General features: G+C 37.1%; 1 protein-coding gene across 2 annotated transcripts in view; it reads right to left on the bottom strand.

The window, feature by feature from the left end:
• Nucleotides 1-17826, bottom strand: part of TSG101 (tumor susceptibility 101) — a 58281-nt gene that overhangs the window by 20932 nt on the left and 19523 nt on the right. The window contains exons 5-8 of one of the 2 annotated variants that reach the window (XM_079928255.1): nucleotides 14385-14511; nucleotides 14194-14286; nucleotides 10589-10655; nucleotides 4946-5037 (exon numbers count right to left, since the gene is read on the bottom strand). In XM_079928255.1, coding sequence (XP_079784381.1) covers nucleotides 4946-5037; nucleotides 10589-10655; nucleotides 14194-14286; nucleotides 14385-14511 — 379 coding nt within the window. The remainder of the gene's footprint in view (nucleotides 1-4945; nucleotides 5038-10588; nucleotides 10656-14193; nucleotides 14287-14384; nucleotides 14512-17826) is intronic. The other variant, XM_079928254.1, reaches the window with a different exon arrangement.

Genomic DNA, 17826 nt, shown 5'->3' with positions numbered 1-17826 from the left:
AGGAACAAGAAAAGGTTGCCCACTCTCACCACTCTTATTCAACATAGTTTTGGAAGTTTTAGCCACAGCAATCAGAGAAGAAAAGGAAATAAAAGGAATCCAAATCAGAAGAGAAGAAGTAAAGCTGTCACTGTTTGCAGATGACATGATACTATACATAGAGAATCCTAAAGATGCTACCAGAAAACTACTAGAGCTAATCAATGAATTTGGTAAAGTAGCAGGATACAAAATTAATGCACAGAAATCTCTGGCATTCCTATACACTGATGATGAAAAATCTGAAAGTGAAATCAAGAAAACACTCCCATTTACCACTGCAACAAAAAGAATAAAATATCTAGGAATAAACCTACCTAAGGAGACAAAACACCTGTATGCAGAAAACTATAAGACACTGCTGAAGGAAATTAAAGATGATACAAACAGATGGAGAGATATACCATGTTCTTGGATTGGAAGAATCAACATTTTGAAAATGACTATACTACCGAAAGCAATCTACAGATTCAATGCAATCCCTATCAAACAGCCAATGGCATTTTCCACAGAACTAGAACAAAAAGTTTCACAATTTGTATGGGAACACAAAAGACCCTGAATTGCCAAAGCAATTTTGAAAACAAAAAACGGAGCTGGAGGAATCAGGCTCCCTGACTTCAGACTATACTACAAAGCTACAGTAATCAAGACGGTATGGTACTGGCACAAAAACAGATAGATCAATGGAACAGGACAGAAAGCCCAGAGATAAACCCATGCACATATGGTCACCTTATCTTTGATAAAGGAGGCAGGAATGTACAGTGGAGAAAGGACAGCCTCTTCAATAAGTGGTGCTGGGAAAACTGGACAGCTACATGTAAAAGTATGAGATTAGATCACTCCCTAACACCATACACAAAAATAAGCTCAAAATGGATTAAAGACCTAAATGTAAGGCCAGAAACTATTAAACTCTTAGAGGAAAACATAGGCAGGACACTATGACATAAATCACAGCAAGATCCTTTTTGACCCACCTCCTAGAGAAATGGAAATAAAAACAAAAATAAACAAATGGGACCTAATGAAACTTCAAAGGTTTTGCACAGCAAAGGAAACCATAAACAAGACAAAAAGACAACCCTCAGAATGGGAGAAAATATTTGCAAATGAAGCAACTGACAAAGGATTAATCTCCAAATTTTATAAGCAGCTCATGCAGCTCAATAACAAAAAACCAAAGAACCCAATCCAAAAATGGGCAGAAGACCTAAATAGACATTTCTCCAAAGAAGATATACAGACTGCCAACAAACACATGAAAGAATGCTCAACATCATTAATCATTAGAGAAATGCAAATCAAAACTACAATGAGATATCATCTCACACTGGTCGGAATGGCCATCATCAAAAACTCTAGAAACAATAAATGCTGGAGAGGGTGTGGAGAAAAGGGAACCCTCTTGCACTGTTGGTGGGAATGTAAATTGATACAGCCACTGTGGAGAACAGTATGGAGATTCCTTAAAAAACTACAAATAGAACTACCATATGACCCAGCAATCCCACTACTGGGCATATACCCTGAGAAAACCATAATTCAAAAAGAGCCATGTACCAAAATGTTCACTGCAGCTCTATTTACAATAGCCCGGAGATGGAAACAACCTAAGTGTCCACCATCGGTGAATGGATAAAGAAGATGTGGCACATATATACAATGGAATATTACTCAGCCATAAAAAGAAACGAAATTGAGCTATTTGTAATGAGGTGGATAGACCTAAAGTCTGTCATAGAGAGTGAAGTAAGTCAGAGAGAGACAAATACCGAATGCTAACACAAATATATGGAATTTAAGAAAAAAAAATGTCATGAAGAACCTAGGGGTAAGACAGGAATAAAGACACAGACCTACTAGAGAATGGGCTTGAGGATATGGGGAGGGGGAAGGGTAAGCTGTGACAAAGCGAGAGAGAGGCATGGACATATATTCACTACCAAACCTAAGGTAGATAGCTAGTGCGAAGCAGCTGTATAGCACAGGGAGATCAGCTCGGTGCTTTGTGATTGCCTGGAGGGGTGGGATAGGGAGGGTGGGAGAGAGGGAGACGCAAGAGGGAAGAGATATGGGAACATATGTATATATATAACTGATTCATTTTCTTTTTTTTTTTTTTTTTTTTTTTTTGTTAGTTTCTGCTTTATAACTGATTCATTTTCTTGTAAAGCAGAAACTAACACGCCGTTGTAAAGCAATTATATTCCAATAAAGATGTTAAAAAAATAAATAAATAAAAATAAAATAAAATGTACCATTTCCCCCGTATTCCTATTTTTTAATGTATGGATATCATCTATTCTAAGTTATAAAATGCTTCATATCTATTGTAGTGAAATGAGTTAACATAAAAAAGATCTTTAGGAACTGAGGTTCTCTACAAATCAAATACTATCGTCTCAGTGAGAAACAGGGTAACAAATAGCACTATTCCTATTTTACTGATGATGCCTGAGCCATAATGGAGAGATTAACAACATTTAGTGTGTTTTGCTTGTGGATTAATGATCTCCCATCATCAGGTTTCTAACTCAAGCATTTAAATTACATTGTTAAAAAAAGAGCTATATTACAGAAGGATGAGAACATTTTTAAAAAACAAAACCATTGCCACTAGAATCTCAATAAATAGAACGTATCAATGACAAAAACAGCTGAAGAAAATGCTCTTTTTGGGGGAAGGGGAGATATTTACAGCAGATCTCAGGATGCTTACAATTGATCAGAAAATGTAACAGAACAGTAAACTTCACAAGATTCTACATTCAGACACTCAGTAAAATATTTAGGTGAACTTCTATATATCAAGCACTGTTCTAGATGTTGGGCATGTGTGTATATGTGTGCGGGGTTGGTGATGGGAGTAGATTGGTCAGGGTAGGCCTGACTGCTCCACACAAAGGAAACAGGTAGTGGACGAATCCTAAAACAGAAGAGTAGTAGGAGATGAGTTCAGAGAGGTAACAGGGGGAGGAAAGCAGGATCACAAAGGGCCTTCTAAGCTTCAGAAATTTGGATTGAACGCTGTGTGAAATGGGAAGACATTGGAAGGTTCTGAGTAGAGGAGTGATATAATTTATTTATCTTTTAATAGGATCATTCTGGCTGTTGTGTTAAAAACAGATGTAGGGATTAAGGAAAGAAGAAGGCTTTTTAGGAGGCTTTTGAAGTAAATTAGATGAAAGATAACGGTGACTTGGATCAGCACTGGATGTGATCAGATTCTATATGTATTTTGAAGATAATTGGTTCTTGATGAAGAATCAAGGATGACACCAAAGTTAGAGTATTGAGTAGGTATCACTGGAGGTGGGAAAGCATCATAGAAAGATTGAGAGTTTAATTTTGGTCACATTGAGTTTGAAATGTCTATTAAATATCGAAATGGAGATATTGAGAAGGGAGCTGGATATAAGAATCTGGAATTCTGGAGAGTGGTGTAAGTTGGAAAGAAATTTGGGAAGTGTGGACACAGAAATGGTATTTAAAGCTATGAGATTGGTAGAGATCACCAGGAGAGTGAGTATAGAGAATGCCAAGGACTGAGCCAGGGGGCATTCCAATATTAAGAAAAGGAGGGACTTATAAAGGAGACTGAGCATGAGTACCAGTGAGATGGGAGGAAAAACAAGTGAGTCTGGGGTCTTGGAAAGCAAGAGAGGAAAGTGTATCAAGGAGATACAACTGTCAAATACTGCTGACAAGCCAAGTAAGTGGAGACTATTTAATTGGCCATTGGATTTAACATCATAAAGGTCAATGGTGACCTTGAGAGAAGCAGCTTAGTGGAAGGACATGAGGGAAATCCCACATGGAGTGGTTCAAGAGTGAAAGGAAGAAGAGGAATTGAAGCTAATGAGTATGGATAATTGTTTCAAGGAGTTTTGCTGTAAAGGGGAATGAAGAAATGGAATACTGGTGGCAGGGAAAGGGAAATTAAGAGGAGGATTTTTAAAGGTTTTTAGGGTATATTTTTGGGTGCTGATGAGAGCAACCCAGTAGAGAACAAAAGCTGATGATGAGAGGGGAAACTGCTGAAATGATGTCCCTGAGTAAATTACAGAGGATAAAACCTAGTGGGTAGAAATAATGATCTGTGGTAACAGGGAGAAGGCAGATATGGTAGGGGCAGATAGTCATGTAGAGGGGTGGGGGTCTGTAGAAGTTCTTGTATTGCTTTCATTTTCTCAACTGAAGAAAATTATATTTCAGGTAACTCTAATAATAAGCAACATAAAAAACCAAGAACTATTGGTTTGCAATAATTTGTCTTACTTGATCCACCCATATTTCCCAATGGTGCTTTCTTCTAAAGATGCTCATCTGTTTTTACATATAACAAGGCTAGGAAAACCTAAGTATCTGTTAATAGTTCAACACACATTAACGTTCACCAATAAATATGTGAAACACAGGAAAGAGTGATAAGAGTCAATCAAATTTACTTTTATGCCCTGGTAGAAGGCTCATTTATATGATGATAAATCATTTCAAGTTTTAGAGTACAGGACACTGATCATTAAGAGTTTTTGCTCTAAAAAGAAAGAGTATTCTAACATTTCACATGTAAAAGTGAAATGGGGGGAGGTGTGATAAAATTGATGATATTTAAGGGTACAAATTTATAACGAGTAGTAAGCAAGCCATAGAGATCTAATGCGCAGTATGATGGATATAGACAATAATACTGTATGATAATTATGTAATGTAATAAATACTGCTATAATGCAATCATATTACAATATATAAATCTATCAAAGTAACAGACTGTACTCCTTAAACTTACACAATGTTACATATCAAACATTCAATAAAAAACAAAAGTGAAATGCACTTTTCACAAAAGGAGACTCTGACTTTCCTTATGTGGAGAAATACAGTTTTGAACGGTACTTACCAACAGTGGTCACAGGAGGCTGGGAAGGGTACTGGGAACTTGTGGTGGCAGGATACTGACTGCCAGGTGGGTAAGGACAGCCTGGGTAACCACTAAAGAAAAGAACATAAAATATTAAATGTTAAGATGACCCAACTCTACAGTATCTTTAAGAACCCCATTCAGGGGACATCCCTGGCAGTCCAGTGGTTAAGACTTCACCTTCCAATGCAGGGGGTGTGGGTTCAATCCCTGGTCGGAGAGCTAAGATTCCACATGCCTCGGGGCCAAAAAACCAAAAAACATTTAAAATAATCCAGAAGCAATACTGTAACAAATTCAATAAAGACTTCAAACAAACAAACAAACAAATCCACCCCATTCAGGAGGCTAAGCTTGATATTTCATTGTCTTACCAGTTAATGACTTTACAGTTTTAGAGCTACAGGTGTCTATTCAAGCAAAGCTCCACAAAAATTCCATTAATGACACTGGATTTACTCTTAAAGTAAATGATTAAAATACTCTTGCTTGACCCTGGTTTTTTTTTTTTTTTGGCTGCGGCATGCGGGATCTTAGTTCCCTGACCAGGGATCGAACCCGTGCCCTCTACAGTGGAAGCACAGAGTCTTAAACACTGGACCACCAGGGAAGTCCCTTGGCCCTGGTTATTTGAGGGTCACCTTCACAGTAGCAGAAAGCAACTCGAGTTTTTCTAAGGGTAGTCCAACAGTATCAGAACTGAGAGCAACAAATATTTTGTGAGAACTTTTCCATTCTGATTTCCTAGCATACAGGTAAATAATATTATTTAATTTTTACCTGTGGTTCATTGATAACCTTTTTGAATGTCTGATCTGAAAATACTCCTCTTGAGATAAAGTTTTAAAAGCTTCCTCTTCATTCTAAGGAAGGTTTGTGTCATTCCTGTATTCACATCAGAGTTGGAAGAAACTTTCCTTAGAAGTATTGTCCTCCAATCTCCTATCCAACATTGTTTCATAAATATCATTTACAATATCCCTGACAAATGGTCATCTTTCTCTACTGAACACTAACTGCATTTTGACACAGTAACCTCTAATTAATGGTCCTAAATTTGCACTCTGTAAGATCACTTGCATATTAGAAAACTTCTAACATTTTCCCCTCAGTCCTCTCTTTTTCAGGTGAAATATTTTTAATTCCTTCAACCATTCTTCACAGCTCTGATTTTCAGATCTAATCACTTTCCTCTGAATGATCACTAATTTGGCAGTGTTTCCCTTATAATGGAGAAGAAAAGGAACAGGATGATTACTATAGCTACCTGTTAGTTGAACAATCAATTTTGATGAATCCTATTTTATCTACAATTGTCAGATCTATGGCATTTGCAATTCTGATTAACATGCCTTCTATGAGTCCATTAAAATTACTGACTAAAAAGACCCAGCCCAGAGTCCTGGAGCAAGAGCTCTAAGTTCATAGTCAGTAATCCTTTTATAGGGCAGTGGCTCAAAGATTCTCTCCTATGTGTACTACTAGTTCACACTTTATAACCTGTCACCAACAAAAAAGTTTTGTGTGTAACTTGTTGAGGATTCAATGTAATCATGATACTCTTATCGATTAGTATAAAAGTAAAATGAAAAAAGAAAAAGGTTAAGCATTTCTGTTCCCAGTGGACACATGCTGAATGCTATTGCACAGTACTTTTGTTCTAGTCTCTCTAGTAATCCATGCTGCAAGGAAACAATGTCAATCTTATTCAAATTTCTGAATCTACCTTTTTGAACACTGGAATAAATTTGCTTTTTCTGGAGTTCCTCCCATTTTGCATACTTTTTCAAGGACAATCTGTGATTTTATTGCTGAATTTTTCAGTAAGTGGTATAAAACTCTTCTAGGCCTACAGATATTAAATTCAGAGAACTCCCTGTCTCTTTATTTAGTTTGCTTAATTTCTCCTTCGTAGTTATTCTCTATGTTCAGGGTTAACAACTTTTCTTGAGTAAAAAAATAATTTAGTAGTACTATTTTCTGTCTTTGTACATTATTAAACAATTTGCCCTATGTAGGAAATCTTTTTCAGATTTTTAAGAGCCCTTTTGGACTAAATGTATTTAAAAAGAATTTTCCAACACTCTTATATTCCTTTTTCTTTATGTGCCCCTTCAAAATTTACTGTTTATTCTATTTAAAGCACTGTTTTCAAGTGCTTGAGGCAGGAGCTAAAGTATGAATCCATCTCTTCCTCAAGATACTAATAATCAAAATAGGGCAAGATCCCTGTAAACAATCCTGATAGGATAAAGAAAACAATAAATGCTAAATAAAAGTTCAGGAAATGTATACAGTTGATCCTTGAACAATATGGTTTTGAACTGTGCTGGTTCACTTATATGCAGATTTTTTTCACTAAATACATACTAGACTACTATACAAGCCACAGTGGGTTGAATCTGAGGATGCGAAACCTCAGATATGACAGAGAGGCCCGACTATAAAGTTATACTTGGATTTTCAATTGCAAGGAGGGTCGACACCCCTAGCCCCCCGACCTCCCCCTGATGTTCAAGAGTCAACTGTAGTGGAAAATACAGCTAGAGGAGATCAGAGAAGGTTTGGGGAGATCTGTAATACCTATGAAAGTTGCACCTTTATTAAAACTCTTCAGGGGCTTCCCTGGTGGTACAGTGGTTAGGAATCCACCTGCCAATGCAAGGGACACGGGTTCGAGCCCTGCTCCGGGAGGATCCCACATGCCGCGGAGCAGCTAAGCCCTTGTGCCACAGCTGCTGGGCCTGCGCTCTGGAGCCCGTGAGCCACAACCACTGAAGCCCGCGCACCTAGAGCCCGTGCTCCGCAACAAGAGAGGCCGCCACAATGAGAAGCCTGCGCACCACAAAGAAGAGGAGACCCTGCTCTCTGCAACTAGAGAAAGCCCACGCACAGAAATGAAGACCCAACACAGCCAAAAATAATAAATTTAAAAAATAAAAAAAAAACCTCTTCAGTCCTCCTACTCATAACCCTATATTCTCCAGCCATATTAGAGTGCTTCCTTATTCTTTCCTGGGATATTTTTTTGGCTTTCACACCTATGATTACATAAAATTGAGTGGGCTGAACTTAATAACCGGTAAGTTTCCTCTGATATAAAATGTTATTGCTGTTTGCTGCTCCCTCCACCTCTAAATACTTACTTTTCTTTTAAACCAGTTCCTTCATTTATGAAGCTATCTCTAAGCTCCCACCTCCAAACAGATGTGACCTCTCCTTTAAAGCTGTTTATCACAGCACTTAACATTTTCTGTCTTTTCTGATATCAGAAACTGTTTTCTAATAATACATGCTTGCTAGTACATATACCAAAACTGGAACAACTATCCTTGACATACTTTTTAGTTTCCTTGCATACATGCTGCAAGGTGCTAAATAAAACTTTCAAAAGATCTTAAAATTTTAAAGAGACCTTAGAGATCCTCTAGTCCAACTTTCCACAGCAAGAATAAATATTCTCATATTCACTGTTGTAAAATAAAGATTCTTGAATCACTGATTTACTAATTCTCCTTTAGGATAAAGCGAGAAGACAAAGAGGTCCTGAGGCTCTTCTGCCAAGACCTTGCGTATGCAGAAGGATACAGACAGTAATGTGAGTACAGTTACCCTTAACAACTCATTAGCCTGTCATGAGATTAAAAGTTACATTTCAAAAAAAACCCAAAAAACAAAACGCATCAAATCTTGAAAAATAGCTACCTCAAAAAGGAACTTCTAGGCTTCCCTCGTGGCACAGTGGTTAAGAATCCGCCTGCCAATGCAGGGGACATGGGTTCGAGCCCTGGTCTGGGAAGATCCCACATGCCGTGGAGCAACTAAGCCTGTGCACCACAACTACTGAGCCTGCGCTCTACAGCCTGCGTGCCACAACTACTGAGCCCGCGTGCCACAACTACTGAAGCCCACGCGCCTAGAGCCTGAGCTTCGCAACAAGAGAAGCCACCGCAGTGAGAAGCCCATGCACCAAAATGAAGAGTAGCCCCTGCTCGCCTCAACTGGAGAAAGCCCGCACGCAGCAACAAAGACCCAACGCAGCAAAAAAAAAAAAAAAAAAGAATAAAATAAATTTTTTTAAAAAAGGAACTTCTTACAAATAACCTCACAAAAGACACTTTTTTTTTTTTTTTGCGGTACACAGGCCTCTCTCTGTTGTGGCCTCTCCCGTTGCGGAGCACAGGTTCCGGACGCGCAGGCTCAGCGGCCATGGCTCACGGGCCTAGCCGCTTGGCAGCATGTGGGATCTTCCCCGACCGGGGCACGAACCCGTGTCCCCTGCATCAGCAGGCGGACTCTCAACCACTGCACCACCAGGGAAGCCCACAAAAGACACTTTTAAGGTTATGTAAGATGAGTAAGATTTACATTTCTGTCAATATTTTCAGCCTTCATTTTTATCTACAAGTTTCTCTGAAGTGGCTTCATTGTTCAGAAGTCCATTTCCTTATTGTGCTTCTAATAACCATTCCCTATATGCCCAAAGTTCCTTCTTACTAGCAACTGTTCATTATAACGGCTTGTAATTTCAAGGCTTCAGATAGAATTCCATTTCTAGAACTTAATCAGAAAATTAAAGGTCTCAAGAAATCTAAAACTTACAACTTGTTTATATATAACAATCATAGGAATCTTTCTTTCTTGTCTCTGACAGATGTTCATCTAGTCTGCTTACCCAGATAAATGTGACAGAATACTTACTACCTTATAAAGCAAGTTCTTGAAATTAAGAAAGGCCCCCAAATAAATGTTTGCTAAATTTAACTTATAAGATCCTGCATATTATATATGTATATACATATATTTATTTATGGCAGGTGTTCCGGAATTCTAGCTGCATTTATCTGTGAGGTTCTATGGAGCTAAGAAGAGTTAGCAGGGTTAAAATTTTTTTGTTAATTTCGAGTAGCTGGAAAATTTCATCTAGGCACCAAGTATATGCCAGTCTTGCATTCTAAGTTAGCCCCAAGACCACCTTTGGAAAGTACTCCTAGATTACCCCTGGAACAGGTACACATTTAAAACATGGATTAATAATTATTTCTTATCGATTTTTCTAGTATGTATTATTCATAGACTGATTTCACTATTAATTTCATTTACCTGTTATGTTATTAACATATGGATACTAAAGGTTGGTAGTACGTGTAGTCTATGAACTGAATAAATATGGGGATGAGACTGACCCCATCATATGCACCATTAATTCATTCCCTGTAGTTTACAGAAAAGGTCAGTTTTTTAAAAAGGATATTAAAATATTTTTCTCAGTGGCTGAGGTCATCATAATTAGTATTCCATTAATCTTTCAGCCATTTACACTGGATATACAGAGTTCTTAAAAGGAAAGAAACAAGGATTTCAAGGTACAAAACTAATCAAGATTATTGTCATTTCCCCACCCCTTTCCTCTCTCTGAATAGAATGGAGCTGCATTTCTCTAAATGGAAAAAACTCCTCTTGAACTATGTATATACCATAAAATTTCAGCAATAAACTGAGTTTTACCTTCCATTAAATTGCAACCATTTTCATTTTAATGCCCTAGTTAGCACCCATTATTTTTATTCTAGATCTAATAGAATTTCTAATACAATTATTCAAAAGATAATTTTTCATTACCTGGGATTGGGAGGGTATCCGGATGGGTATGCAGAAATTCCACTTGGCATGCCTGGCATGTAGGAAGCTAAAAATAATTTTTAATATTTTAAAATAGTATGCATAGTCCTGGATATATAGGGTATCAAATAAGACACACATCACCATCAAACCACAGCAAAATTTCATACAGTTAAAGAATTCAAATCTCAGCACCAAAAACAAAACACTCCAGCCATATTAGTTCTTCACTGCAACTAATAAATAACTTCAAACCACATAACTCTAAAAGCATTAAACGTGACAATTCCAACAAGGATTAACTGGCGAACAGGTCAACCTGGTCAGCTCTTCAAGCTCTCAACGAGTCTATAACCTGAGACAGGAGCCAATTCAGTTTGGAATTTAGAGGAAGGTAAATGTGCCCTCCTCTGGTCCAAGGTCAGCTTCTTAGAAAGTGGCCTCTTTATTATATCTAAGATATCTTTTGAAATTTCTTGCAAGATTATGTTGACCGATTAGCACAGCTGGTTTTGTTGGCTTGACTGAGAACTTTAAACGACTTCAAATTACTACAAGAAGTCCTAAACAAAACTTATATTCAGCCAGACTGGTTAAAACAAACAAAAGCTTGGAAATACTAGGTGGAAAAAGGTTCAAATCTAGCAAGCATAAAGAATGCTTTATATGTATTTTAAAGAGAACACTAATGACAAAGAACTAGTCAGTGATGCCAAGAGGCTAACCAACATCGAGGAAGAAAAAGAGAAGAAGTTAATCTTGGCCTTAACTGGAAACAACTTGTCTGAGAATCAAATTAACCTCAGTGAAATTTTTCTCACTGAATATAATTAGCCCTTAATCCAATCAATAAATATTTTACTGCCTTTCTGTGAAAGGCACTGGATTAAAAAAGAAAGAAAGAAAGAAAGAAAGAATTCCTGGCCTCAAGTTGCTTATAGTCTAGTGAAGGAGATAAACACGAAAAGAATAAAAATACAGAGTGATAAGTGTCGTGACAGGGGAAGTACAGAGTGATATATATGGGATCATACAGGAGGTAGCTAATTAAATGTAGGAGGTGGGGGTAAACAAGAGTGATCTAGTAGATGAATGGTACACAAAGGCTTGAAGAGAGAAGTGGAACACTCAAGAAGTAAACTTTTAGAGCACATAATGCAAGTGGATGGGAGAAGTATGCTGGGCTCTGACTAAGGGCCTTAAACGTCTTTATCAGAGTTGCTGAGCTTACATCCCCAAGTGTCAGTGTTCACAGTCTTCTTGTTAGGATGAATCTATAGATGTCATAAGTAAATTTTTTCTTAAGTATAATTAAGCTAAGGATGATGTTCAGTGCTATTTCATAAAGGGAAAAATACCTCCCAAAATGTCATAATTGCTAGATCTCATAAAACATTTCTTCTTCCTGGGCCAAAACACAGTTGATCTTTATGAACATCAAAAGATGAGGCCACTATTAGGTGTCAGCAACATATATAGTCAATTACTAGTTTCTCTCCCCATTCTAGTTTCTCTTAAACACATATAAACTACGACTTCACAGTTATAAGCAATTTCCTCATAATTATAGGCAATTTTCCCTTCTAAGGTTCTGAAAAGCTAGTAATTTGACCAAAATCTCCAAATTTTGATTTTGGGAAACAACAAAAGTTGAGTCCAAGACTGGTAAGGAAGCAGATAATGAAGTGAAGTAATTTCAGAGCCAGAATAAAATGGAATACAAATAAGCATAATACATGGGGTTATTATAAGGATTAAATAAGAACTAATATGAAGTGCTTAGCTGTGTCTCATAGTCACCACTGAATAAATGTTGACTATTACTGTTAGTTGTCAAAAAATGAGGTTTGGGCACAACACTTTTTTAGTGTGACTTATAGCTAGTTCAAAAGTCTTCCTAAAACCAGAGATCAAAAATGTTTACAGTAGGGCTTCCCTGGTGGCGCAGTGGTTGAGAACTGCCTGCTAATGCAGGGGACACGGGTTCGAGCCTGGTCTGGGAGGACCCCACATGCCACGGAGCAACTAGGCCCGTGAGCCACAACTACTGAGCCTGCGCGTCTGGAGCCTGTGCTCCACCACAAGAGACGCTGCTATAGTGACAGGCCCGTGCACTGCGATGAAGAGTGGCCCCCGCTTGCCACAACTAGAGAAAGCCCTCGCACAGAAACAAAGACCGAACACAGCAAAATAAATAAATTAAAAAACTCCTACCCCCAACATCTTCTTTAAAAAAAAAAAAATGCTTACAGTAATGATGATGATGATGATGATAATAATAATAATAATAATAAAAATAGAAGTATATAATTTCTTAACTAGAAGATCGTATTTAAGTATGGATCCAAATTTCTGGGCTGTTCCTTGATGTGTGGGTGTAGGACGGAATTCAGACTTTCATTTCTTTGCAGTCATACATAACAATAATGAATATCATTTAAATGTATAAAAAGTATTAAAACTGTAATGGACAGACAATAAGTTGGTCTCTTTTAGTAATTTACTTATATTAGCTCTATATTGTTTAATGTGATTTATAGTGAGTGAATGCAAAATGGAAGTGTAATAGTGATCTCTTTAGTGAGGTCTCTTTCTTGAATGCTGCACTTCCAATGTTAACATAAAACTAGAAGAAATTTAGGAAAAAGATGTTGCTTAGGGGACTAACATTCTGAAAAGGTTACCTTTATCTTAAGTGGTCACTGGCTATGTTATTTGAGCAAATAAATATGAACAATGATCTAGGAAATATTTTGCATTTCAACATTAGATGGGCAAGATAATCTAACCTTGGATATTAAAGTCAACAGAATTTATTAAGATGAAAACAAATTTCTGATCCAAAAGAATCCCTAGAATCTTTATTAAAAGAGCAACAAAATGCTACAGCCAAGCTTATTCTGGGAAAGCAGAGAAGGAAAAGGAAATGGATTCAGAAAGTTCTGTTAGATTCCCATTCAGCTTGTTAGTCAAGATGCTCCTCAAGGCAGAATGGATTAAAAAGGAAGATGATAATTTTCAGTGGGAGGAAAATGAAAGCGCACATAATCTAACTTATAAGATAAATTAAGTCTGGTTAATTATCTTAAACAAAATTTGTTTTAAAAAAATCACAGCTCAAAACACAATGAACAGGTTTAGTAAAGTCAAAACAAGTAAGTACAACCAACTCTCAATTATCCAGGGTGATTTTAAAGTACCAGTAAGAATTATTTTTGAAAAACCCAGAAATAACAGAGATAATGTACACCAGTTAGGGGAGAACTGATATTGACTCCATGCCCCCACCCTCTCCACTCAAAGTAAAATCATGAATTGGTTGTACTCAAGAGAAGAAAGCTGAGAGCTAGATGTCCATTGTGTACACCCAGAATAGCTGAATGTGAATTATATAGTTTACTTTATAATTGATTCTTATCTATAGCACTGATCCTGGAGTTGCAAACAAAAGGTCAGATTGCCTTTCAAGTTGTATCTACTTCCAAACGGATCAAATAAAGCTATTCCATGGCATGCATAATTTAAAAAAAAATTCCAGCTCTATTCCAGCATTCTTTCTCCTCCATTTTGGAATCCAGCACACCCATAGTTAGATTTCTACCCACAAACGAAAGCCCAAATGCCAGTCTTTGTTGAGAATCTGTACATGCAGATGTGGGGCCTCAGAATACCTCCAAAAAATCGACTAACTTGATAAGCTAAAAAGCAAATTGAAGTCATCAAAAAAAATATTTTTACAAGATTTTGTTTTCTTTTGTTTATATGAGTTTAAAAATCAAATCTCAGTTCTACTTACTGTTTGGTGGCCCTGTTGCCTGGTATGGTGGATAGGATGCTGAAATAGTAGCACGGGAAAAGACTGGAGGTTCTTCTCCAAACACCACAATCATAACTTGAATAAGCCCCAACAAGTCTGACTGTGGCTAAAAATGGAAAACAATTTAAGTCATTTACAGATTTACTTTTTGGCAATAAGGAAAAGTCTGGCCATTTCTTATCTGTTTTCAACTTAGCACGACAATTTCCTTTGTAGGACCCCAAACGTGAAAATTCCATTTAATTAATTTAATACAGCTAGGTGATTTCTACTTATTATTTATGTGTAGCAAGGCTGCTACTTCATGTATATAAAAACAGCACTAGCCAAAGCAGTATACTGCAAAATTCAGATGGTATTGTTCTTCATTTGACTCCATACAGCTAACCAAAATTTATTATATTTCCAGTGGACAAATTAAGGATGCTGGTATGGTATAAACTCAGGGATGGATGTAAGCAGTAGTCACAAATATTATTTAAGGCCTTTAAAAGATAACAATGTTACCTTGGAAACACATGTTCCTAGATTAATTTTTATTAAAGATAGTATCATGAACTCTGAAATTATAAGTAGACTCCATTTTAGAAATCACTAGATTGTTGTACAAAAGATATAAATTATTAAAGGATCTTTCCTTCCAATACCATAGTTACAAAGAGAGTGCCTGTATCCCATAAAGGCTGCTAAACTTTTTTCTCAAGTACCTATTGATCACTAATTTCAGACAAACTATGCTAGGCAAAGTTGTTCAAACTGACTTATCTGATGGTTGTTTTCACCCATTATATTCTGTGTATATCTCACCTCACACACTTCATTCATTAGTTCATCAGGTTCTGAAGGATTACTCAATTATCTTGATCAGTTAATCATCTTCATAACTTCCCTTCTCCTGACAGAAGAGTTTACTAGCAGCTTTCAACTTTCCAAAGCACCAATTTTGTTCCATTCTGTCCCAACGTATGGACAGTGACAATAGATAACATTTCAGAAAGCTTCTTATGAAAACTTACTGATTCTCACTATTCCAATACCCTTCTTATGTTTGTCTGTAAACTTACACGCTGAGACAGGGAGTAAACATGTACAGTATCTGTGTAGCACCAAGGAATGTAGGCTGGAGATTATGGCTGGTGTGTGTATGGGGTTGCTACTGAGAATCACACAATTTAAATCTCTTGTTAATTATTTAGTCCAACAAAACTCCCTAACTAAATCATAAAATGATTTTAAAATCATGCACTTTAAAAATTGAGATAATTCACATACCATAAAATTTACCATCTAAAGGTGTATAGTTCAGGACTTCCCTGGTGGTACAGTGGTTAAGAATCTGCCTGCCAATGCAGGGGACATGGGTTTGATCCCTGGTCCGGGAAGATCCCACATGAGACAGAGCAACTAAGCCCGTGTGCCACAACTACTGAGCCTGCACTCTAGAGCCTGAGAGCCACAACTGCTGAGCCCATGCGCCACAACTGCTGAGCCCAAGTGCCACAACTGTAGAAGCCCACGCACCCTAGAGCCCATGTGCTGCAACAAGAGAAGCCACCATGATGAGAAGCCCGTGCACCACAAAGAGTAGCCCCCATTCGCCACAGCTAGAGAAACACCGCGTGCAGCAACGAAGACCCAATACAGCCAAGAATTAAAAAAAAAAAAAAGTGTATAGTTCAGTGGTTTTTCTCTATCACCACTGTCTAATTCCAGAATATTGTTATCATCCTCAAAAGAAATCTATCCCTATTAGTGATCACTTCCAATTTCCCCCTCCCCTCAGCTTCTGGCAACCACAAATCTATTTTGTCATTGGATTTGCCTATTCTGGACATTTCATGTAAATGGAATCATACAATTCGTGTCTGGCTTTTTCCACCTAGCATAATATTTTCAAAGGTTAACCCATGTTTGTAGTATGAATCAGTACTCCATTTATACAGTCTTATAACCATAGTTTTGTCAAGACAAATTTTATTTTAATTCTTTACCATACCATTCCTTTCACATTAAAGTCTTTGAAGGAAGGAAAATTAATCGTTAATACCTACTTCCAGGCCCATTATAAAGCAACAGGTCATGAATATTTCAGAATGACAAATGACTAATTCAGAATGATACAGGATACAAAAAACATAGCAAGAATGTTAGTTTATTTTAGCTCAAACACCTAAGGGTCAACTGAAACACATAGTATCTTTATAAAACTTTTTTCCTATTGAAAACCCTGAAAACTTGAAGAGCAAAATTGCTTTCTTCTCTATCCCTTTTTGTTTGCTTTTCCAGCAAGCAATAAAAAGGTCAGATTTTACATTCTAAGCAGTATATGATACACGTTCAGGATTAGGATTAATAAGCAATTGAATTAGTAAGATCAAGATAAATGAGAGCAGCCCTAGTTCATGTTCTGTGCCATGCTAGATTACTACAATAGCCTTCTGTGCGGGTTCTAGTTTTACTTACTGATTATGATTGAGAGAATTTTCTATAAAAGTTCACGCTCCCCTCCCATTATACAGAGTTGTTGCTGAGAATCAGTTGCTTAGGCAGAAACTACATTTTCCAGTCCTTTTTGCAACTAGTTTTTACCAATGGACCATAAGCAGAAGAGATTTAACTTTTAAGCCAAGGTGCACAAGAAGGAGGGCCACCAATCTCTTTGCTTGTCTTCCTTGATGCGGAGGACTCTGAAGCCCCGGAAGATGGTGGCACAACAAACTGGAAAGCGCCTGGTCCCTGAAGCTCAAGTGAGGGAAAGCTGCCTGCCAGTGAGGCAGACTCCCAGTGGACTATTACGTGAGCAAGAAATTTCCAGCGTTAAGTCTCCAGTATTTGGGGTTTTATGTTTTAGAGCAGCTAGTGATTTTCAGTCAGAAAGCTAATTAATGTATTTATCTAGTACACTTCAGACATTATACCTAACAATCATTGCATTTAATGCCTTACTTTTGTTCAGAAATCTAAAATGACTCCCAGCTGCCTATTCAAGGATGAAGTCCTGAGCTAAAAATCAGGATCTTCCATGATATAACCTTGAACACCATACCAAAGTTAGCTACCCTTATGTCTTTTTTGTTAGATTTGTGGAATATAACATACATACAGAAATGTATGTAACTTTAAAGAGTAACAATAAAGAAAATATTTGTGTAGCTATCATCCAACTTAAGAAATAGAAGTTTGCCAGCAACTTACAAGTTCCTGACTGCATCCCCCTCTATCTATTCTATAGTTACCCACTTCTCTGACTTAGCAGATAATCATTCTTTTCTTTAAACTACTACCTTATAAACAATTTTCTAAACAGTATGTTTCATTTTTTCTGTTTCTGAACTTCATATGAATTAAATCAAACTGTGGATTCTATTGAGACTTATTTCAACAATGTAAGATACATTCCTGTTAAAGAGTATAGTTATAA

This window comes from Stenella coeruleoalba (genome assembly GCF_951394435.1).
Source record: "Stenella coeruleoalba genome assembly, chromosome: 8".
NCBI lineage: Eukaryota > Metazoa > Chordata > Mammalia > Artiodactyla > Delphinidae > Stenella > Stenella coeruleoalba.
Note: the sequence above shows the minus strand (reverse complement) of the source record. Positions and strands in the feature narration are given on the sequence as shown.